This window comes from Vicia villosa, linkage group LG2, assembly GCF_029867415.1.
Source record: "Vicia villosa cultivar HV-30 ecotype Madison, WI linkage group LG2, Vvil1.0, whole genome shotgun sequence".
NCBI classification, from domain to species: Eukaryota; Viridiplantae; Streptophyta; class Magnoliopsida; order Fabales; family Fabaceae; genus Vicia; species Vicia villosa.
Window position 1 is genome coordinate 136,036,892 of NC_081181.1, and position 24,396 is coordinate 136,061,287.

The 24,396-nt window shown below is 36.3% G+C and overlaps 1 protein-coding gene across 1 annotated transcript; it reads right to left on the bottom strand.

Annotated features, from left to right (window-relative positions):
* Nucleotides 1-18,416: 18,416 nt before the first annotated feature.
* Nucleotides 18,417-19,058, bottom strand: LOC131650112 (protein MAIN-LIKE 1-like). Its single transcript, XM_058919843.1, has 2 exons — nt 18,894-19,058; nt 18,417-18,809 (listed from the first exon to the last, which is right to left on the bottom strand). The coding sequence occupies exons 1-2, from the start codon at nt 19,056-19,058 to the stop codon at nt 18,417-18,419; spliced, it is 558 nt and encodes a 185-aa protein (XP_058775826.1).
* Between the last annotated feature and the right edge of the window lie 5,338 nt (nt 19,059-24,396).

Sequence of the window (24,396 nt, forward strand, 5' to 3'; positions counted from 1 at the left end):
AGGCATGTCTTCAGTGTCTTGGCACTCTTCATAGTATGGGGTTGTTAACCATATAGTGTGTCGAGATTAACCCTTCTTGGTGTAATGCTTTGAAGCATTTCCATGATAATGACCACAGGTCTTCTGAGTTCATTTTTTCACTCATCATCTTCTGAGACAAGCTTCAAGTCCAATACAGTGTCGGGTAATCAAACTTGCCTTGTAAACCGTGTTGGAGGATGAAAGGTATGAATATTGGATTCTGGGAAATGCATGTTTAATGAATGCAAATGCATGATGATTGTTTATGCAAGAGTGATTCTTATGAGATGCAATGGCATACATACATTATAGAATGCAACACAATGATATAAAATAGACGTATGTAATCGGGAAAAACACAACCTAATGAGGAAGGCTCCTTATGATGGGATAGTTCAAAGTTCTTTTACCCAAAGATCCCCTCACATGATGGATCTAAGATTTTTGATGGTAGAGATGTCTATATCACCATTGATGTAACGGGTTCTAAAGGTCCTTGGAGTTAACGACGAAATCAGATTTTCGCCATGCGACGGGTGAACCATCTTATGACAAATCTCATGAATAAGTCTCCTCCAAGTGGGGTTTTCGTGTTAGCCATTCAAGGTGTGCACTTTGGGGGCTAACACTACACAACCACCTCCTAACTTATGTTTTTTCTCTTGTTTTTCAAAAGCTCGGGTTAAGAGCTTCACTCAAGCATCGTTCCCATTCCCACAGATGAATATATATAGCAACATAAATACAAACAATAAAGCAAGAGTAAAGAAACATAATATAAGAGTAAACATAAATAACACAAGAGCAAAAGAATAAGCATAAAGAACATAGGAATAAACAAACAAAGGCAAACACTTAAACATAAAACAAACTAAACTAGGGTTGACTCTCTTAAGATTTCTAACATCCCCAGCAGAGTCGCCAATTCTGTAGCGCTAAAAATTACTCGAGGTGTCTACACACTCGAAAAAGAACAGAGTCGCCACCGATCTTTATTTGTTCCAAAAAGGAAAGGGAAAATGTCGAATAAAACCCAAGAATAAAAATAAACGGATAAGATGGTCGTCGCAACCAAATTAGGGTTCGGGAGTCGGTTAAGCAAGGGGAAGGTATTAGCACCCCTCACCTCCATCGTACTCGATGGGACCCATTTAGTTAGTTTTATGAATGAGTGTTTGCGTGATATTTGTGTTCTTTAGTTTATTAATTAAGAAAAGAAAAGAAAAGGGGTTTTTATATTTTATTATTGTGAAAGGGAAAGGGAAGATTTTTTATTATTGTGCTCGCCAAGACGTTTGTATCTTGTGCCTACGTATTCCCTCGTGCAATGGGAAAGTCAGAGCGATCGTAGTTCGGATGAACTACGAGTTTGTTGATTGATTTTAGGATGGATGTTTGCGGACGTTTAGTAAAGTATTTGAGCAAGGTGTTCACCTAGCGCGTCCTTTATCCAAGGTATTCAACAGGAGCGAGTCCCATTGTCACTTGTTGTCCAGGTTAATTAATGTATTTTAATTCAAAAGATCAAGGTATTCAAGAGGTGTCCACCCCTTGTCACTTAATCACTTGGATTTTATTAATGTGTTTTGATTCAAAGGATCAAGGTATTCAAGAGGTGTGCACTTCTTGTCACTTGATCACTTTGATTTTATTAACGTGTTTTGATTCAAAGGATCAAGGTATTCAAGAGGTGTGCACTTCTTGTCACTTGATCACTTTGATTTTATTAATGTGTTTTGATTCAAAGGATCAAGGTATTCAAGAGGTGTGCACTTCTTGTCACTTGATCACTTTGATTTTATTAATGTGTTTTGATTCAAAGGATCAAGGTATTCAAGAGGTGTGCACTTCTTGTCACTTGATCACTTTGATTTTATTAATGTGTTTTGATTCAAAGGATCAAGGTATTCAAGAGGTGTGCACTTCTTGTCACTTGATCACTTTGATTTTATTAATGTGTTTTGATTCAAAGGATCAAGGTATTCAAGAGGTGTGCACTTCTTGTCACTTGATCACTTTGATTTTATTAATGAAGAAACTTTTGTGTTAACAACTTGACGTTGGATCAAGCGTTTTAGGGTTTATGAAATGGGTCTAATCGCACTTGGGCGGAAAAGACAATTTTAAAATGAGATTCACACTTGGGTGAAACTGGCACGTGGGCAAAGAAAGGCTTCGCGCTTGGGCGAAAAATGAAATAATGAGTTTGAATTGATTTTTGAAGTTTTTGTGAGAAATTTTGAAAGGGACTCGACATTGGATCGAGAAGTTTTATTGAATGAAAACTAATTTTTTTTAAAGTTTTTTTTTTCATTAATTCTTGGCATATGAAATAAGATTAATTTAAACATACCAGCAAAAATCATTTTCTAAACAAACAAGAAATTATTTTGAATTTAAAATAAACATGAACTTTACTTATTTTTTGAGGATTTTTATTGTGAAAACCACTTATTAAAAATTAGGCTAATAATGTTTGAAATCAAAACAAAAGGAGGGTTTGAAGAGGTTGGGGCGATGGGCCCTGTTCATAGCAAGATGAATTGCTGGGTTTACGGGGACCGGGTCGGGTTTGGTCCAACCCTAAGTCCGCATCACAAATCAAAAAGGGTAAAAAAAAAACCTAAAGCTTCTACGTGTGCCTCTGTTCTCTCTCGGTTTCTCTTTCAATCGCTGCCGAACTCAAACGCTCATCTCTCTCGATTTCGCTCGGTTTAACGTCGATTCAAACAAACATCAAGTGATAAACATACAAGAAAATCAAAACCCTAAGCCCCAAATATACAACCCGGAACCCCAGTTTTCACATTGTTCAAGAATTTACAAGTTACATGAAGGCATTTAAATGCAGAAATTTAAACAACCAGATGAAAAGAAACGAAAATCCAGGTAAACCTGCTTTGCTTAGTCTTCTTTGCTCTCGAATCCGTCTTTGTCTTCTGTGATTTGATTCTTGCGTGTGTTGGTTGTTTGATGTGTTGCTGTTGTTGCGTGTGCGTTCCACGTGAGGGTGAGTGTTGTGAGTGAACCGGTTTTGCGGTTTGAGTGAAGAGGATGATCTGTGGATTTGGATGAAGGGTTTGCGGTTTAAAGGCTGACGATGGAGCTGGGCATGAGGTCTGTGAGTGCTCTAAATGAGTGAGAGGTCTTTCTTTTTATCATTTTCGGTGAGGTTGATGAGTGGAGGTTCTGAATATGGTGAGTTTTGTATTGTTGAAGGTAATGTGAGGCTGCGGTGAGGGAGAATGTCAGGTCTGAAGGAGGACTTTGAGTATGGTTATGAAATGTGGTTCAGGGGGAATTTGGCAGAGTTTTGAGAGGAATATTGTTCGTTTTTTCTCTTTGTGGCTGGAGGGATCTTGTAACACGTTTCTCCTCCCCCTGTCATGAGATTGTTGGGGTGGTTTTATAGGTGAATTGCAATGAAATTGGGGGGAAAATTGGTATTTTTTTTTTGAACACATTTGACACTCTGTTTTGTGCCTTTTTGATGCAGGTTTGGCTTGGTCTATTTCCGTGTAAAGTTTGGACTATTAGGGACTGTTTTTGCAGGTAGTAGTATGCAGGTTGTTGGACAGCATCAACACATTGGAGCAACATAATTTGTTTTGGAGTTTTGTGGCTATTCTTTTGCAGTGGGCATGATGTTGATGATGGATGAGGCAATGACTTATGGAGACCGATGATGACATGAAAACAATTCTTAACTTGTTTTTTCTTTTGCTGTAACTTATATTATATGGTTAATATAATACAAATCAAAGTGTAAGAAGAAAGTTTACCATTTAATTAAAATAATTATTCACTTGATAATCAGAACATGTCATTTTAATTATCAAATAACTAATTATTTAATTAAATCGAAAACAATGGATGCAAGAAAGACTCAAAAATCTAACTTGAAATCCGAATGCATTGCCTCAAATGACTAGATCAACCACACATTTGACTTATTTAACAACTTAGATTAAGAATACCAAAAATGCAAAAGTATAATATGCTAATTATGTAAAATGGAACAATTAGAAATATATGTAAAACAATTATTGATAAAGTGCAAGCTCTAAATGCAAAATTGTATCTAAGACCAAATTCTTTTATCGATTAAATGACATATGCTGATGGGATGAATTGATGCTAATGCAAAAATGAATTAAAGGATGAATATTCATGTGGGCAAAATTTGGGGTATGACTGTCATACCCCAAATTTTGCCCACATGAATATTCATCCTTTAATTCATTTTTGCATTAGCATCAATTCATCCCATCAGCATATGTCATTTAATCGATAAAAGAATTTGGTCTTAGATACAATTTTGCATTTAGAGCTTGCACTTTATCAATAATTGTTTTACATATATTTCTAATTGTTCCATTTTACATAATTAGCATATTATACTTTTGCATTTTTGGTATTCTTAATCTAAGTTGTTAAATAAGTCAAATGTGTGGTTGATCTAGTCATTTGAGGCAATGCATTCGGATTTCAAGTTAGATTTTTGAGTCTTTCTTGCATCCATTGTTTTCGATTTAATTAAATAATTAGTTATTTGATAATTAAAATGACATGTTCTGATTATCAAGTGAATAATTATTTTAATTAAATGGTAAACTTTCTTCTTACACTTTGATTTGTATTATATTAACCATATAATATAAGTTACAGCAAAAGAAAAAACAAGTTAAGAATTGTTTTCATGTCATCATCGGTCTCCATAAGTCATTGCCTCATCCATCATCAACATCATGCCCACTGCAAAAGAATAGCCACAAAACTCCAAAACAAATTATGTTGCTCCAATGTGTTGATGCTGTCCAACAACCTGCATACTACTACCTGCAAAAACAGTCCCTAATAGTCCAAACTTTACACGGAAATAGACCAAGCCAAACCTGCATCAAAAAGGCACAAAACAGAGTGTCAAATGTGTTCAAAAAAAAAATACCAATTTTCCCCCCAATTTCATTGCAATTCACCTATAAAACCACCCCAACAATCTCATGACAGGGGGAGGAGAAACGTGTTACAAGATCCCTCCAGCCACAAAGAGAAAAAACGAACAATATTCCTCTCAAAACTCTGCCAAATTCCCCCTGAACCACATTTCATAACCATACTCAAAGTCCTCCTTCAGACCTGACATTCTCCCTCACCGCAGCCTCACATTACCTTCAACAATACAAAACTCACCATATTCAGAACCTCCACTCATCAACCTCACCGAAAATGATAAAAAGAAAGACCTCTCACTCATTTAGAGCACTCACAGACCTCATGCCCAGCTCCATCGTCAGCCTTTAAACCGCAAACCCTTCATCCAAATCCACAGATCATCCTCTTCACTCAAACCGCAAAACCGGTTCACTCACAACACTCACCCTCACGTGGAACGCACACGCAACAACAGCAACACATCAAACAACCAACACACGCAAGAATCAAATCACAGAAGACAAAGACGGATTCGAGAGCAAAGAAGACTAAGCAAAGCAGGTTTACCTGGATTTTCGTTTCTTTTCATCTGGTTGTTTAAATTTCTGCATTTAAATGCCTTCATGTAACTTGTAAATTCTTGAACAATGTGAAAACTGGGGTTCCGAGTTGTATATTTGGGGCTTAGGGTTTTGATTTTCTTGTATGTTTATCACTTGATGTTTGTTTGAATCGACGTTAAACCGAGCGAAATCGAGAGAGATGAGCGTTTGAGTTCGGCAGCGATTGAAAGAGAAACCGAGAGAGAACAGAGGCACACGTAGAAGCTTTAGGTTTTTTTTTTTTTTACCCTTTTTGATTTGTGATGCGGACTTAGGGTTGGACCAAACCCGACCCGGTCCCCGTAAACCCAGCAATTCATCTTGCTATGAACAGGGCCCATCGCCCCAACCTCTTCAAACCCTCCTTTTGTTTTGATTTCAAACATTATTAGCCTAATTTTTAATAAGTGGTTTTCACAATAAAAATCCTCAAAAAATAAGTAAAGTTCATGTTTATTTTAAATTCAAAATAATTTCTTGTTTGTTTAGAAAATGATTTTTGCTGGTATGTTTAAATTAATCTTATTTCATATGCCAAGAATTAATGAAAAAAAAAACTTTAAAAAAAATTAGTTTTCATTCAATAAAACTTCTCGATCCAATGTCGAGTCCCGTTCAAAATTTCTCACAAAAACTTCAAAAATCAATTCAAACTCATTATTTCATTTTTCGCCCAAGCGCGAAGCCTTTCTTTGCCCACGTGCCAGTTTCACCCAAGTGTGAATCTCATTTTAAAATTGTCTTTTCCGCCCAAGTGCGATTAGACCCATTTCATAAACCCTAAAACGCTTGATCCAACGTCAAGTTGTTAACACAAAAGTTTCTTCATTAATAAAATCAAAGTGATCAAGTGACAAGAAGTGCACACCTCTTGAATACCTTGATCCTTTGAATCAAAACACATTAATAAAATCAAAGTGATCAAGTGACAAGAAGTGCACACCTCTTGAATACCTTGATCCTTTGAATCAAAACACATTAATAAAATCAAAGTGATCAAGTGACAAGAAGTGCACACCTCTTGAATACCTTGATCCTTTGAATCAAAACACATTAATAAAATCAAAGTGATCAAGTGACAAGAAGTGCACACCTCTTGAATACCTTGATCCTTTGAATCAAAACACATTAATAAAATCAAAGTGATCAAGTGACAAGAAGTGCACACCTCTTGAATACCTTGATCCTTTGAATCAAAACACGTTAATAAAATCAAAGTGATCAAGTGACAAGAAGTGCACACCTCTTGAATACCTTGATCCTTTGAATCAAAACACATTAATAAAATCCAAGTGATTAAGTGACAAGGGGTGGACACCGCTTGAATACCTTGATCTTTTGAATTAAAATACATTAATTAACCTGGACAACAAGTGACAATGGGACTCGCTCCTGTTGAATACCTTGGATAAAGGACGCGCTAGGTGAACACCTTGCTCAAATACTTTACTAAACGTCCGCAAACATCCATCCTAAAATCAATCAACAAACTCGTAGTTCATCCGAACTACGATCGCTCTGACTTTCCCATTGCACGAGGGAATACGTAGGCACAAGATACAAACGTCTTGGCGAGCACAATAATAAAAAATCTTCCCTTTCCCTTTCACAATAATAAAATATAAAAACCCCTTTTCTTTTCTTTTCTTAATTAATAAACTAAAGAACACAAATATCACGCAAACACTCATTCATAAAACTAACTAAATGGGTCCCATCGAGTACGATGGAGGTGAGGGGTGCTAATACCTTCCCCTTGCTTAACCGACTCCCGAACCCTAATTTGGTTGCGACGACCATCTTATCCGTTTATTTTTATTCTTGGGTTTTATTCGACATTTTCCCTTTCCTTTTTGGAACAAATAAAGATCGGTGGCGACTCTGTTCTTTTTCGAGTGTGTAGACACCTCGAGTAATTTTTAGCGCTACAGAATTGGCGACTCTGCTGGGGATGTTAGAAATCTTAAGAGAGTCAACCCTAGTTTAGTTTGTTTTATGTTTAAGTGTTTGCCTTTGTTTGTTTATTCCTATGTTCTTTATGCTTATTCTTTTGCTCTTGTGTTATTTATGTTTACTCTTATATTATGTTTCTTTACTCTTGCTTTATTGTTTGTATTTATGTTGCTATATATATTCATCTGTGGGAATGGGAACGATGCTTGAGTGAAGCTCTTAACCCGAGCTTTTGAAAAACAAGAGAAAAAACATAAGTTAGGAGGTGGTTGTGTAGTGTTAGCCCCCAAAGTGCACACCTTGAATGGCTAACACGAAAACCCCACTTGGAGGAGACTTATTCATGAGATTTGTCATAAGATGGTTCACCCGTCGCATGGCGAAAATCTGATTTCGTCGTTAACTCCAAGGACCTTTAGAACCCGTTACATCAATGGTGATATAGACATCTCTACCATCAAAAATCTTAGAGCCATCATGTGAGGGGATCTTTGGGTAAAAGAACTTTGAACTATCCCATCATAAGGAGCCTTCCTCATTAGGTTGTGTTTTTCCCGATTACATACGTCTATTTTATATCATTGTGTTGCATTCTATAATGTATGTATGCCATTGCATCTCATAAGAATCACTCTTGCATAAACAATCATCATGCATTTGCATTCATTAAACATGCATTTCCCAGAATCCAATATTCATACCTTTCATCCTCCAACACGGTTTACAAGGCAAGTTTGATTACCCGACACTGTATTGGACTTGAAGCTTGTCTCAGAAGATGATGAGTGAAAAAATGAACTCAGAAGACCTGTGGTCATTATCATGGAAATGCTTCAAAGCATTACACCAAGAAGGGTTAATCTCGACACACTATATGGTTAACAACCCCATACTATGAAGAGTGCCAAGACACTGAAGACATGCCTAAAGCCAGTTATCAAGACTAGAAAGTTCATCCTTGTTTGGATTGTGTTTCGTTGCATTTGAACTTTGTCATCCTTAATCGTAATTTTAATGAAATGAGCATTGCATTTGTTTTGAATCAATCATGACATGTTCTCTTGCTTTACTTTCGTATCGCTTACACAAATTTAAAAAAAAATATAATACAAAAATTTTGCTTTTTCTCCATTTCATTTTTTTATCAGATTTCTTGTCTAAGCAAGTATTAGAGGGAGGATGACGATAAACAAAATACCCGATTTGCATCAGTGTGCTTTCAAATAAAACTTTGTTGATGATGTACAGGCATTCTTTCAAATCCCCAAACACTGGAGATATAAGGATGATAATCCCTCGTTAACCCCTTTGAGCCTTAGAAGTAGGTGTTTTCTTTCTGCACGCAATTGAAACCCTTAATCAAAACCTGGGGCAGGGTAGTTGTTCAGTTAAAATGACTAATGCATTTGATTTCCAAGAGAATCATTCATTTCTGAAGGGACCATCCCAAAAGAGGTTCAACTGTGTCCTCTCTTCGTACACAATGTCGAAGAAGTAGTGAAAATCCAAAGCTTATGACGGTTGTACTCTCTGGAACCATCAATGTGGCAGACGCAGTCTATAAATTCTCTAATCAAATGGACAAACGTCACACAAGTTGTTCAAAAAATAAATAAAAAAAGAAGAAGAAATAGAAAGGCCCGCTAAGTCAAAACCTAAAAAGGAGACTTAGGCAAAAATTAGGGCATTCCGCTAGATTGAAATATCATAAAAGATCATTGTCAAAAGAAAAGTAAGAATAAGCTTGTGTGACTTCCAAAGAAGAATAGTTAATTGTCGCCTCAAAGGTAATTGGTTCTCAAACCACCATTTTCAAATCCTCTTGGAAATTGAATACATGTGTCAAGTAACTGAACATAGGACTGGAGAACATCACGAAGAATGGGTGGGTTAAAATTAAAATTTGAGCCTATATCCTTTGTTTCATAAACCGTGAACCTGACCACATTACAACCCTAAAAAGACCTAATTGAAGTAAGGTTTCTTTTGAAAGCATACTACTGCAAGGTTGTGTTAACTTGACTCCTAACTTATTTGCTAATCATTTGCGTTGACATCATGCTGTCACATTATCTTTCACAAATTGAATTTCAAAAAATTCCTCATAAAGATTCACCTTTTAGTTATACCTTTATCATCCAATAAATGATTTGTTTTCGAAATTTCCATATACGTTGCATTAAAATTACCATTTTGAATAAACTGTTTTATTCGCAAGTCAACACTCAGCATTAAAGGAATTGAGATGTGTGAAATTAGTTATCTGCAAGTGATTCAATCAGGGGCACATTCTTCCCAAGCATAGTCAACTTGGGGCAAGTTATATCAAGATCCAGTTGATCTGGGGCAGTTACCTCGAGACAAAGTCTCTCAAAAGTTCACACTGGGACATGTTACATTACTGAAATATTAAAGTCAGTCACTTAAAGGGCTCATCATTCAGGGGCAATCTTCTTCCAAGTGCCAAGCATAGGGGCATAAGATCTCAGATTCTAATTTACAACAGTGTATAAGATTCCTCAATGATTTGTGAATCATGATTTGTTTAGTTGATGGTGGTTCTCCTCCGGCTGGTTCATTTGTTGCAGTATTGAGATTGTTTGAAACCTTAAGAATTTTGGGGGTTTTCTAGTTGATCTTCGATTTCCCCAATAGAGTAAGTTGGTTCTGTTTTTTTTCTAAGTGGTGGTCCTGATTCCCCAAGCATTTCTGAAGCTTCTCCAACAATTGATGTTTGCAGTTTCGCTTTAGGTTACCCTAGTAGGCATGGTTCCATTGCTAGTAGGTTTCTCTGACAAGTGTTGATTTCCCTCTATGGTTTATTTCCCCAACGGATGTTATTCCCATCGGATTTCTCTCATCTCCAACATAAGCCTATTTCTTCTAAAAGATGTTACAAAAGACATGCTCTGTGTAGAAGTCTCCATCCAGTCGAGATTAGTCGATTATCCCGTTGTGCTATGATGTTTTGAAGATCTCCAGTCTATCTGTTTTGTTCGTTTTGTCAGCATATGCATGACATTCATACATTCATACTTACACCTTTCATGCACATTTGCATTTCCTAATGATCCTAAATCCATTTCGGTTGTGTTTATCACTAAGTAGTGTTTTCCCTCTCTCCAATAGAGTGTCATCTATAAGCAGAAAAGTATGTATCCTTTCTAAATGCCCCACTGAGTTTATCCCTCGTGGGAGTGTTTGCTTTAGTTTTCCTTTCCATTTTGGATAGGATAAATCCTTACATGAGCTTGTTCCTCGTGAGGAAGAGTCTTGGTTGACCTTTCTCTCCAACTCATTCCTAGATTGATTTTTGTCTCTAATCATTTAGACCTTTCAAATCAATGATATTTGGATCAAGAGTGTATTTATTTTACATCTTTGATAAAGAGATTCCTGCATCTTCAAGTAAAATGTCGATGTCCAGATGAAGATTCCTGTACCTTCTGTGAAAGTTGGTATTCAGATGACAAGATTCCTGCATCTTCAAATAAAATGTCGATGTCCAGATGAAGATTCCTGTACCTTCTGTGAAAGTTGGTATTCAGATGACAAGATCCCTGCATCGTCAAGTAAAAAGTCGATGTCCAGATGAAGATTCCTGTACCTTCTGTGAAAGTTGGTATTCAGATGACAAGATTCCTGCATCTTCAAGTAAAAAGTCGATGTCCAGATGAAGATTCCTGTGCCTTCAGTAAAAGTCGGTATCCAGATGACAAGATTCCTGCATCTTCAAGTAAAAAGTCGATGTCCAGATGAAGATTCCTGTACCTTCTGTGAAAGTTGGTATTCAGATGACAAGATTCCTGCATCTTCAAATAAAATGTCGATGTCCAGATGAAGATTCCTGTACCTTCTGTGAAAGTTGGTATTCAGATGACAAGATCCCTGCATCGTCAAGTAAAAAGTCGATGTCCAGATGAAGATTCCTGTACCTTCTGTGAAAGTTGGTATTCAGATGACAAGATTCCTGCATCTTCAAGTAAAAAGTCGATGTCCAGATGAAGATTCCTGTGCCTTCAGTAAAAGTCGGTATCCAGATGACAAGATTCCTGCATCTTCAAGTAAAAAGTCGATGTCCAGATGAAGATTCCTGTGCCTTCTGTGAAAGTTGGTATTCAGATGACAAGATTCCTGCATCTTCAAGTAAAAAGTCGATGTCCAGATGAAGATTCCTGTGCCTTCAGTAAAAGTCGGTATTCAGATGACCAGATTCCTGCATCTTCAAGTAAAATGTCGATGTCCAGATGAAGATTCCTGTGCCTTCAGTAAAAGTTGGTATTCAGATGACCAGATTCCTGCATCTTCAAGTAAAAAGTCGATGTCCAGATGAAGATTCCTGTACCTTCAATGAAAGTTGGTATCCAGATGACAAGATTCCCGCATCTTCAAGTAAAAAGTCGATGTCTAGGTGAGGATTCTTTCACCTTCAGTAAACGTTGGTGTATCTCTTGTTTCTCTACCTTCAATAAAAGTCGGTAGTTCACCTTCAGTAAACGTTGGTGTATCTCTTGTTTCTCTACCTTCCGTAAAAGTCGGTAGTTCACCTTCAGTAAACGTTGGTGTATCTCTTGTTTCTCCACCATCAGTAAACGTCGGTGATTCTTTTGTTTCTCTACCTTCAGTAAAAGTTGGTAGTTCACCTTCAGTAAACGTCGGTGATTCTTTTGTTTCTCTACCTTCAGTAAAAGTTGGTAGTTCACCTTCAGTAAAACGTTGGTGTATTCTCTGTTCCTCTACCAGTAAGGTATTTTCCCTTGTAGATTTGTAATCCCTTCCCCAGTGAAGTTGAATTCCATTCCCTAGTTGACTCGGATATCCCTTTATTGTTTCTCTTCCCTTGTGGGGTCGCTTCGCTTGTATTTCCCAGTAGAGTTAATTTGTCCTTTGCTTGGTTTCTCTAGTAGTAGTTTGTCTCTAGTGGCATCATACCACACAAAATTCATGCATTCACACATTCATAACATCTCATTGTGTCAAAGGGCAAAATTTGGGTCTTTTAGTATTTAATTACCTCCTGCCATTGATATCACGAAAACCAAAGTCTTTCGTGCTATCTGGCTGGAGATAATTAAATAGGGGCATCTGTCATACCCCAAATTTTGCCCACATGAATATTCATCCTTTAATTCATTTTTGCATTAGCATCAATTCATCCCATCAGCATATGTCATTTAATCGATAAAAGAATTTGGTCTTAGATACAATTTTGCATTTAGAGCTTGCACTTTATCAATAATTGTTTTACATATATTTCTAATTGTTCCATTTTACATAATTAGCATATTATACTTTTGCATTTTTGGTATTCTTAATCTAAGTTGTTAAATAAGTCAAATGTGTGGTTGATCTAGTCATTTGAGGCAATGCATTCGGATTTCAAGTTAGATTTTTGAGTCTTTCTTGCATCCATTGTTTTCGATTTAATTAAATAATTAGTTATTTGATAATTAAAATGACATGTTCTGATTATCAAGTGAATAATTATTTTAATTAAATGGTAAACTTTCTTCTTACACTTTGATTTGTATTATATTAACCATATAATATAAGTTACAGCAAAAGAAAAAACAAGTTAAGAATTGTTTTCATGTCATCATCGGTCTCCATAAGTCATTGCCTCATCCATCATCAACATCATGCCCACTGCAAAAGAATAGCCACAAAACTCCAACACAAATTATGTTGCTCCAATGTGTTGATGCTGTCCAACAACCTGCATACTACTACCTGCAAAAACAGTCCCTAATAGTCCAAACTTTACACGGAAATAGACCAAGCCAAACCTGCATCAAAAAGGCACAAAACAGAGTGTCAAATGTGTTCAAAAAAAAAATACCAATTTTCCCCCCAATTTCATTGCAATTCACCTATAAAACCACCCCAACAATCTCATGACAGGGGGAGGAGAAACGTGTTACAAGATCCCTCCAGCCACAAAGAGAAAAAACGAACAATATTCCTCTCAAAACTCTGCCAAATTCCCCCTGAACCACATTTCATAACCATACTCAAAGTCCTCCTTCAGACCTGACATTCTCCCTCACCGCAGCCTCACATTACCTTCAACAATACAAAACTCACCATATTCAGAACCTCCACTCATCAACCTCACCGAAAATGATATAAAGAAAGACCTCTCACTCATTTAGAGCACTCACAGACCTCATGCCCAGCTCCATCGTCAGCCTTTAAACCGCAAACCCTTCATCCAAATCCACAGATCATCCTCTTCACTCAAACCGCAAAACCGGTTCACTCACAACACTCACCCTCACGTGGAACGCACACGCAACAACAGCAACACATCAAACAACCAACACACGCAAGAATCAAATCACAGAAGACAAAGACGGATTCGAGAGCAAAGAAGACTAAGCAAAGCAGGTTTACCTGGATTTTCGTTTCTTTTCATCTGGTTGTTTAAATTTCTGCATTTAAATGCCTTCATGTAACTTGTAAATTCTTGAACAATGTGAAAACTGGGGTTCCGGGTTGTATATTTGGGGCTTAGGGTTTTGATTTTCTTGTATGTTTATCACTTGATGTTTGTTTGAATCGACGTTAAACCGAGCGAAATCGAGAGAGATGAGCGTTTGAGTTCGGCAGCGATTGAAAGAGAAACCGAGAGAGAACAGAGGCACACGTAGAAGCTTTAGGTTTTTTTTTTTTTACCCTTTTTGATTTGTGATGCGGACTTAGGGTTGGACCAAACCCGACCCGGTCCCCGTAAACCCAGCAATTCATCTTGCTATGAACAGGGCCCATCGCCCCAACCTCTTCAAACCCTCCTTTTGTTTTGATTTCAAACATTATTAGCCTAATTTTTAATAAGTGGTTTTCACAATAAAAATCCTCAAAAAATAAGTAAAGTTCATGTTTATTTTAAATTCAAAATAGTTTCTTGTTTGTTTAGAAAATGATTTTTGCTGGTATGTTTAAATTAATCTTATTTCATATGCCAAGAATTAATGAAAAAAAAAACTTTAAAAAAAATTAGTTTTCATTCAATAAAACTTCTCGATCCAATGTCGAGTCCCTTTCAAAATTTCTCACAAAAACTTCAAAAATCAATTCAAACTCATTATTTCATTTTTCGCCCAAGCGCGAAGCCTTTCTTTGCCCACGTGCCAGTTTCACCCAAGTGTGAATCTCATTTTAAAATTGTCTTTTCCGCCCAAGTGCGATTAGACCCATTTCATAAACCCTAAAACGCTTGATCCAACGTCAAGTTGTTAACACAAAAGTTTCTTCATTAATAAAATCAAAGTGATCAAGTGACAAGAAGTGCACACCTCTTGAATACCTTGATCCTTTGAATCAAAACACATTAATAAAATCAAAGTGATCAAGTGACAAGAAGTGCACACCTCTTGAATACCTTGATCCTTTGAATCAAAACACATTAATAAAATCAAAGTGATCAAGTGACAAGAAGTGCACACCTCTTGAATACCTTGATCCTTTGAATCAAAACACATTAATAAAATCAAAGTGATCAAGTGACAAGAAGTGCACACCTCTTGAATACCTTGATCCTTTGAATCAAAACACATTAATAAAATCAAAGTGATTAAGTGACAAGAAGTGCACACCTCTTGAATACCTTGATCCTTTGAATCAAAACACGTTAATAAAATCAAAGTGATCAAGTGACAAGAAGTGCACACCTCTTGAATACCTTGATCCTTTGAATCAAAACACATTAATAAAATCCAAGTGATTAAGTGACAAGGGGTGGACACCTCTTGAATACCTTGATCTTTTGAATTAAAATACATTAATTAACCTGGACAACAAGTGACAATGGGACTCGCTCCTGTTGAATACCTTGGATAAAGGACGCGCTAGGTGAACACCTTGCTCAAATACTTTACTAAACGTCCGCAAACATCCATCCTAAAATCAATCAACAAACTCGTAGTTCATCCGAACTACGATCGCTCTGACTTTCCCATTGCACGAGGGAATACGTAGGCACAAGATACAAACGTCTTGGCGAGCACAATAATAAAAAATCTTCCCTTTCCCTTTCACAATAATAAAATATAAAAACCCCTTTTCTTTTCTTTTCTTAATTAATAAACTAAAGAACACAAATATCACGCAAACACTCATTCATAAAACTAACTAAATGGGTCCCATCGAGTACGATGGAGGTGAGGGGTGCTAATACCTTCCCCTTGCTTAACCGACTCCCGAACCCTAATTTGGTTGCGACGACCATCTTATCCGTTTATTTTTATTCTTGGGTTTTATTCGACATTTTCCCTTTCCTTTTTGGAACAAATAAAGATCGCTGGCGACTCTGTTCTTTTTCGAGTGTGTAGACACCTCGAGTAATTTTTAGCGCTACAACTTCAACGACTATCATGCTATAAGGAAAAGTAAAATCAAATTAGTCTCCATGAATCATAAGCATAAGCCATCAAAAGTCTAAAGGAAAACATGAGAAAATGATATTTTGGACTTGGGAAAAATTCGCCATAGTAACGTTTGTTTTTGCAACATTCGCCAAATTTGTGCAAGCTCAAAAATCATAATTTAATCATTAAGCAAGAGTGCTTATTTCAAAAAAATCAACTCCCAAAGAGAAGCACTAAAAGACATGGCTTATTTCACGAAAATTTAAGGTAAAAAGTGTAGAATTCAAATGCAAATTCAATACAAAATGAGGCAAAATTCAAGTTATAATCAAGTGATCATTCATATTACATGGAGACTTGGTACTTATGCTAAAGAAAATTATACTTTGTATCCCAACAGTTATCCCAATACCCCTACAATTTTAAAAATATTCCAAATTTATCCTTTTCTATTTTTACTTTTAGTTTTTTTTTATTTTTACAGTTTTTATTGTTTATTTAAGCAATTGGAAACTGATACATATGCCAACCGGAGAACACAACATGCAGAATTCCGGTTCCTATAATTTTCAAAACCGAATAACCCAACTGTGTATATTTCGGTTATATTTTTCAAATCGGATAACCTATTAGCGTCATATTCGGTTCAGGTTTTGCCAACCGGAAATCCTAAGTGCTAGTAAGAGATGTGGTTGTCCTTTCAAAATCAGGTCAACAACGTCGAAAGATGGTTTTGGATGGAAGATCGATGTAAAATGTGGATTTCACAACCATGGCTTACTTGATAGATTTTAAGGTTATGCTTTTGTAAGTCGACTAAATGCAGATGATCAACAACATATTGTTGATTTGAAAAAATGTCATGTTCCACCAAGACACATATTATTGTCCTTGCAAGAGCGTGATCCGGAGAATGTCACTCGGATCACGCAAATATATAAACATAAGAGTAAGATACAGAAAGAGATAAGGGGTCCCATAATGGAAATGCAATAATTGTTCAAGTTGGTTGAAGAATCAGGTTATGTTTACTAGAGCAGGAAAAAAGATGAGTTAGAAGTTGTGAGAGATATTCTCTGGGCTCATCCGAAATCAATAAAGCTATTGAATATGTTTCCTATTGTATTGATTATGGACTGCACATACAAGACAAACAAGTATAGGCAACCGTTGTTTGAAATAGGTTGTATAACATCAACTAAGTTAACATTTGATGTTGCATTTGCCTATATGAAATATGAGCAGACAGAGACTTTTTGTTGGGTATTGGATAAGTTGAAATAGTTGTTTATTAAGAAGGATTTTTTTCCACAAGTAATTTTGACTAATAGAGATCTTACTTTGATGAAAGCTATTGAAACAGTATTTCCAAAGACAACTAATTTGCTTTGCCGATTTCACATTAACAAAAATGGGAAATCAAAGTGTAAAGAATATGTTGTGGATGATATGCGAGAACCTATGGAGAAAATGTGGTATGAAATTATAAGGGCTAGTGATGAGATGGAGTACCATCAAAGGTTGAAAAAACTTGAGGATGCATGTGTTGACTCCAAATATTTTATTGATTATGTGAATGACGCATGGTTGACTCTGCATAGACATCGATTTGTCAAAGCATGGATCAATCAAATGTTACATTTGGGCACCACCACAACTAATAGGTATGTTTATATGATTTTATCGATATCGTTTCTTTATCTTAATATTACGGATAATTAGTTGTTATGTTTTATTTAAAGGGTGGAATCTACATTGGAAACTTAAGCAAATGTTAGTAAACAACTTAGGTGATTTATGCAAATGTTGGGAGGCTATGAATGACAATATCAAGATACAAGTGGGCAACATTAGGGCTTCATTTCAGAAGAGTTTCCAATGAAGTTAAGCTTGCATTCACTAGTCCTTTTTATGCGAATTTGCATGGTTCAGTATCAAGAGCTACATTGAGGCAGATTGCTAAAGAGTGGTTGAGGATTGACATAGTGGGTACAAATACTCAAAAGTGCGGGTGTATTCATAGAAAAGTATATGGGTTACCAGGTGCTTGTGAGTTAGGGAGATATACATTGAGCGGTGATCCGATACCAATTGAGGCTATTCACATTCATTGGAGAAAGATAAGTATGGAATGTAATCAAGATGTAGATGCAGATGATGGATCAGAAATAGAAATGACCAATGCAATCAATGAAATTTGGAAAAGGTTCAGGTCACTAGATGTTGTAGGAAAAAGAGAATTAAAAAGCAGAGTGTGTGAAATTAAAACCAAAGGAGGGGTGAAGAAGAAAGAGAAGAGACTCGTGGGATATGATGTTTATCGCGACCCTTCAAGATATGAGTATGTTGATCAAGCACACTCGAGTTCCCAAAAATCTTCAAAGAGGTTATGTTCACAATCATCGCAAACCTCAAATAATAAAGAATCTGATAAATACATTGTACAATTTCTAGATTACATCAGACCATTTTTTGATGACATTGTTGATGTAAGAGACGATGGAAATTATGGATATACAGCCATTGCATCTTTGCATGGTTATAACACAGATGAATGGTCAATGGTCAATGCATCACTCAATAAAACACCAAACAACTTAACAGCTAGAGTGATAGCATCATAACCAGTGAAAACATAGTCAGGGTCAACCAACTCACCCCGAATAGGTATATGTAGAAGATATGAAACATCATCTAGCGTAATGGTCATCTCGCCGAACGGCATACGAAATGACGATGTTTCAGGATTCCATCTCTCAACAAAAGCATATAAAATATCTGTATCTACTATGGACAAACTAGTATGCTGGAGAGATGATAGACCAGAGCCAACTAACCAATCATTAATCACCTTTGGGAGACTGTGCGAAACCCATCCTATTAATTTGCTGCCATGTGCAGCAACCTTTAAGGTTGTCTTTGGTCCTCTCTCCTGAAAACAATTTGTAATATATGTGATAACATATAAGTACATATAATTTAAAATTATTCAACTTAAAACGAGATATTAACATACCTCGCCGAACCATAAATGGCAGGCAACATGGTCCTGATACCTAGTCAAAAGAGAAGTATCGCTCGGTCCTCCGTGAAATCCAGGGTGCTGAGAACCAGCCTTCGGTGCAGCTCCCTGATATCCCTCGCCATCAAACTGCCAACGTTGTCTTCCTCCTCGGCGCATTACGTCGATCGAACCTCCTCTTTTACGAACCACTAAAAAATATAAATAAAATATTAAAAAAAATAAAAAGTGTGAGCCGAATAACTGAGAGGTGGGTTGTCCAGTTGTGAAAAAGCAAAAACCAGAAATCACAAAAATGGGTTGCCAAGTTGGTGATTTGAAAATTTGTGAAAACCGGAACACCCAACCTTGTGTTGTTCGGTTGCTAATTATCCAAAAAAATGAAGAACCGAAACACGTACTTGTGGGTTGTCCGGTTGTGCAATCAAAAAATGGAACTTAGACTTTCTGGTTGTCTTGTTTATGTACTCTTCTACACTCTCTCCGTAACTTTATGCAAAATGAGTGAAAAGTGAAATTTTTAAATTTTTTAAACTATTTATACACGGGCAAATTCTCCTAAATAAATATTTTGTAGGGATATAGGGATATATGTTAGGGTACAGGGTATAATTTTCTATGTTAAACTACAACATGTAATGATACTAACTAACTCCAACTTCCTTAGAGTCCACAAGCTAACACAAACTATAACCAATTTGCTACAAATTTTCTAACAAACCACCATAATTATAAACCCTTGATCCAATGGTCAAAATTGGTGATCCGCAACTATTCCCCAAATTAATTCTCAACAGTTGATAAAGTGATTACTTGGATCATAATCCAAAGATCCATAATTATCCAAAAAAATTATTTAAACTACAATTTTTTCCAATTTTTAGGGGCTGAACCATTCTTACCATTTTCAATTTCTCAATCATCCTTCAACAATCCATAACCATTCTCTAACTTCTAATCTTCAACACTTTTCCACCACTGTCATCACATTCACAAAAGTTCAGTTTTCATCATCATTTAGGGTTTCACATTGAAATTCTAGTTTTGATAAAGCTTAACATCAAGGGCTCAACAAGTCATCTATAATCTACATCAAGAGTCAACATCAAGCATTCAACAAGTTCTATTCAATTTCATATATTTTTAACAATTCAAGAGTCATCACATTCAAGTTTTACCAATTAAAGATTCAATTTTTAAAGATTTTTCTATCAGCATCAATCTATATTCATCTTATAATCAAACAAATATTATTTTGAAGCTTAAAAGATTACCTCTTAAAGTTTTTCAGGTTTCTTTTTGCTTAATTTCGCCGATAAAATTCAACAACAACTGGAGTAAATCTCCGCTCAGTTGGTAAGCCTTGAATTTCCATCTTTACATGTCATTTCCATATGTATGCTAGTATGAATGATTCTTGTTGATTGAATGTGTTAAAAACCTTAATTATGCTACTATTTTGAATAAGTTTGATTCATGTAAGTAGCTTATTTATCAACAAAATGCACAATTAAAGTAGCATAGAATTTGGCATAGCATAGGTTCCCCTCTTAATCTAACCATCAATTTACATTTAGTATAGCATATAGATGCATGTTAGTATAACAAGAATTTGGGTTTAGGCAATATACAACAATTAGTTAAAATAAAGTTAGTTTGTTCCCTTGATGTTATAGAGTTAGATCCAAGGTGGAGATTTGTGAGATATTGGATCAAACTCTAGTATGGCCGAATGGGTAGCTTATTGGTTCGACATAATTAAGCATGAAGTCGAAGGTTGTTCACATGCTTGTGTCGAAGATGCTAGGGTTGTTAGCATATTAAATTAGGTTTTAGTGTTTAAACCCTAATTTGTTAAGTTAACTTGTTTATTAAGTTGGCTTGTGTAATGGGCCTTGTGGAAAAAGACCATTAGTTAGTATGTTAGGTTTTATTATAAATAACATACTAGTCTCACATCATTGCTAAGCTGCAAGTCCTAATTTAGGGTGAGAGATGTTATTTGTTATTCTTGTAAACTTGTAATCTTGTTTTAAGAGAAAGTAAAAGAATAACAGTTATAACCAATTCTTGTGTTCTTCTTATCTTCCCCAATTCCCTATTATACTTTGTTTCTGGCATCATTTTTCACAACAAATTGGTGCGGTGAGCGTGGAGAAGATGCCTTCAACAAAGTATGAGATTGAAAAGTTCACCGGAGTGAATGATTTCGGCCTCTGGCGCTTGAAGATGAAAGTCCTACTGGTTCAGCAGGGTTGTTTGGAAGCGTTGAAGGGAGCGGCAGCTATGGACGCTGCGTTAACGGAAAGAGAGAATACATTGTCGAGTTGTAAGTTTTTCCATTGTATGCAGTTGATAAAGCTGCATGAAGAAAGCTAGTTTGTTCCCTTGATGTTGTAGAGTTAGATCCAAGGTGGAGATTTGTGAGATATTGGATCGAACTCTAGTATGGCCGAAGGGTAGCTTATTGGTTCGACAGGATTAAGCATGAAGTTGAAGGTTGTTCACATGCTTGTGTCGAAGATGCTAGGGTTGTTAGCATATTAAATTAGGTTTTAGTGTTTAAACCCTAATTTGTTAAGTTAACTTGTTTATTAAGTTGGCTTGTGTAATGGGCCTTGTGGAAAAAGACCATTAGTTAGTATGTTAGGTTTTATTATAAATAACATACTAGTCTCACATCATTGCTAAGCTGCAAGTCCTAATTTAGGGTGAGAGAGGTTATTTGTTATTCTTGTAAACTTGTAATCTTGTTTTAAGAGAAAGTAAAAGAATAACAGTTATAACCAATTCTTGTTTTCTTCTTATCTTCCCTAATTCCCTATTATACTTTGTTTCTGGCATCATTTTTCACAACAAATTGGTGCGGTGAGCGTGGAGAAGATGCCTTCAACAAAGTATGAGATTGAAAAGTTCACCAGAGTGAATGATTTCGGCCTCTGGCGCTAGAAGATGAAAGTCCTACTGGTTCGGCAGGGTTGTTTGGAAGCGTTGAAGGGAGCGGCAGCTATGGACGCTGCGTTAACGGAAAGAGAGAATACATTGCCGAGTTGTAAGTTTTTCCATTGTATGCAGTTGATAAAGCTGCATGAAGAAAGCTAGTTTGTTCCCTTGATGTTGTAGAGTTAGATCCAAGGTGAAGATTTGTGAGATATTGGATCGAACTCTAGTATGGCCGAAGGGTAGCTTATTGGTTCGACAGGATTAAGCATGAAGTCGAAGGTTGTTCACATGCTTGTGTCGAAGATGCTAGGGTTGTTAGCATATTAAATTAGGTTTTAGTGTTTAAACCCTAATTTGTTAAGTTAACTTGTTTATTAAGTTGGCTTGTGTAATGGGCCTTGTGGAAAAAGACCATTAGTTAGTATGTTAGGTTTTATTATAAATAACATACTAGTCTCACATCATTGCTAAGCTGCAAGTCCTAATTTAGGGTGAGAGAGGTTATTTGTTATTCTTGTAAACTTGTAATCTTGTTTTAAGAGAAACTAAAAGAATAACAGTTATAACCAATTCTTGTGTTCTTCTTATCTTCCCTAATTCCCTATTATACTTTGTTTCTGGCATCATTTTTCACAACAAATTGGTGCGGTGAGCGTGGAGAAGATGCCTTCAACAAAGTATGAGATTGAAAAGTTCACCGGAGTGAATGATTTCGGCCTCTGGCGCTTGAAGATGAAAGTCCTGGTTCGGCAGGGTTGTTTGGAAGCGTTGAAGGGAGCGGCAGCTATGGACGCTGCGTTAACGGAAAGAGAGAATACATTGCCGAGTTGTAAGTTTTTCCATTGTATGCAGTTGATAAAGCTGCATGAAGAAAGCTAGTTTGTTCCCTTGTGTCATACCCCAAAATTTTGCCCTCCTCTATGCATCTTCAATGGCTCAAGTTTCAAAGGCTTATTCAGGTCACTCTCTCATATATCAAAGTATCTCCATCAAACTTCAATCCCAAGGCTTTCCCATTCAAAGGTTCAGATGATCAATAATCGACTATGTTGACCTAAAAGTCAACTATAGTCAAAATACAGTCAAACTTCAAGATTTTTGGTCAACATCAAGTATGTGAGGTTATATCCATCATTTGATCAAAGGTTGATCATGATCCATCAATAGAAACTCAGAAATGAACAAATACAAAAGGTTCAAATTAGGGTTTCTTTAGGAGAAAGTCAACTCAACTTTGACTGGCCATAACTTTCACATGGAACATCAAAAATTCCCCACTCAAAGCCTATTCTGAAGGAAATTGGATTCTCTACAACTTTGTATCTCACAAGCCAAGGCCAGAAATGCTTCATTTGGAAGATACAGGTCAAAGAGATTATAGGTCCTTTTCAAAAGTCAACTGAAAGTAGTTTTTTGTCAAAGGCCATATCTTCAAGATAAAATCTCCAAATGAAAAATATGTTTCAAAGTGGCTTGTAGAGGACATCTTGAGGTTTCCAAAAAGTCCTATAACTCTCTCATATCTTAAAAAGTGAGGGAGATATGCCTTGTCAAAGTTGGTCGATTTTGGATGAAAAATGACTATAAAAACAGAATTCATTCAGGGCATTAGGGGATTTTTGGGGGACGAATTTTGCAGCCAAGGAACAATAACAAACTTCAAAAAAAACTCAAGAAAACTCAAGCTCGGTTGGAGGGATACAGAGGTTCTCAAGACAAATTAAAGATTGAAACACGTTCTTGGACATATCCTGAAGCGAACGGAATCATCACCATTGACCGGAGCTTCGTGAACCGATCCCATGGAGTACCACGGTTTGCCAATTTTTTTGATTATCGATTACAATAATATAGGAATCCTTAATAAGTTTTGAATATATGTTTGTGTTTAGATTGATGTTGTGAAGCTTTCTGGACAATTAATTGGATTTTGGTTGTAGTTTGAGGGATCCACCATGTTTAGGTTTCTTGAGTTTTCAAATTAGGGATTTTAGTTAGGGATGAAATTAGCCAAAATTAAGGGTTCCATTGAATTCGGGAGATGATTTTATCATGGTCTAGGGCATTATCCGGAATTTATTTGCATTATTTTTTTTAGTTTGATTCGTACAGGTTATGGCAACAAACCAAAACCGTTGCTGAAAGTCTCCAATTTCTGGAAAAAAAGCACGAGGAAGAAGATGCAGTACGCTGGGCGCGAAGCTTGTTTTACTCAAATTTTCTGAACTTGCATTTTAATATATTTCATGCGCAGCGTGTTTCCAACAGATAGCATGCGTGGGTGGATTGGCAAGGAAGTTATAGCGTGAGGCAGGGGGTGTGGGTTCGATCCCCCTCCCAACATTATTTTTTATGAAATGTTAGTTTATTGATCCTGTGCGTCATGCCAACACGCGCCCACCATGTACTCTCAACCAGCAGCCTTTGGATCACATCAAGATCAGATCTAACGCCTATAAGGCTGAAAGCACACCATGGATCATCAATAAGCAGCAACATAGGAACACTCCCAGGTTTTATTTAATATTTTATTTATATTGTTTAGTTAAATATT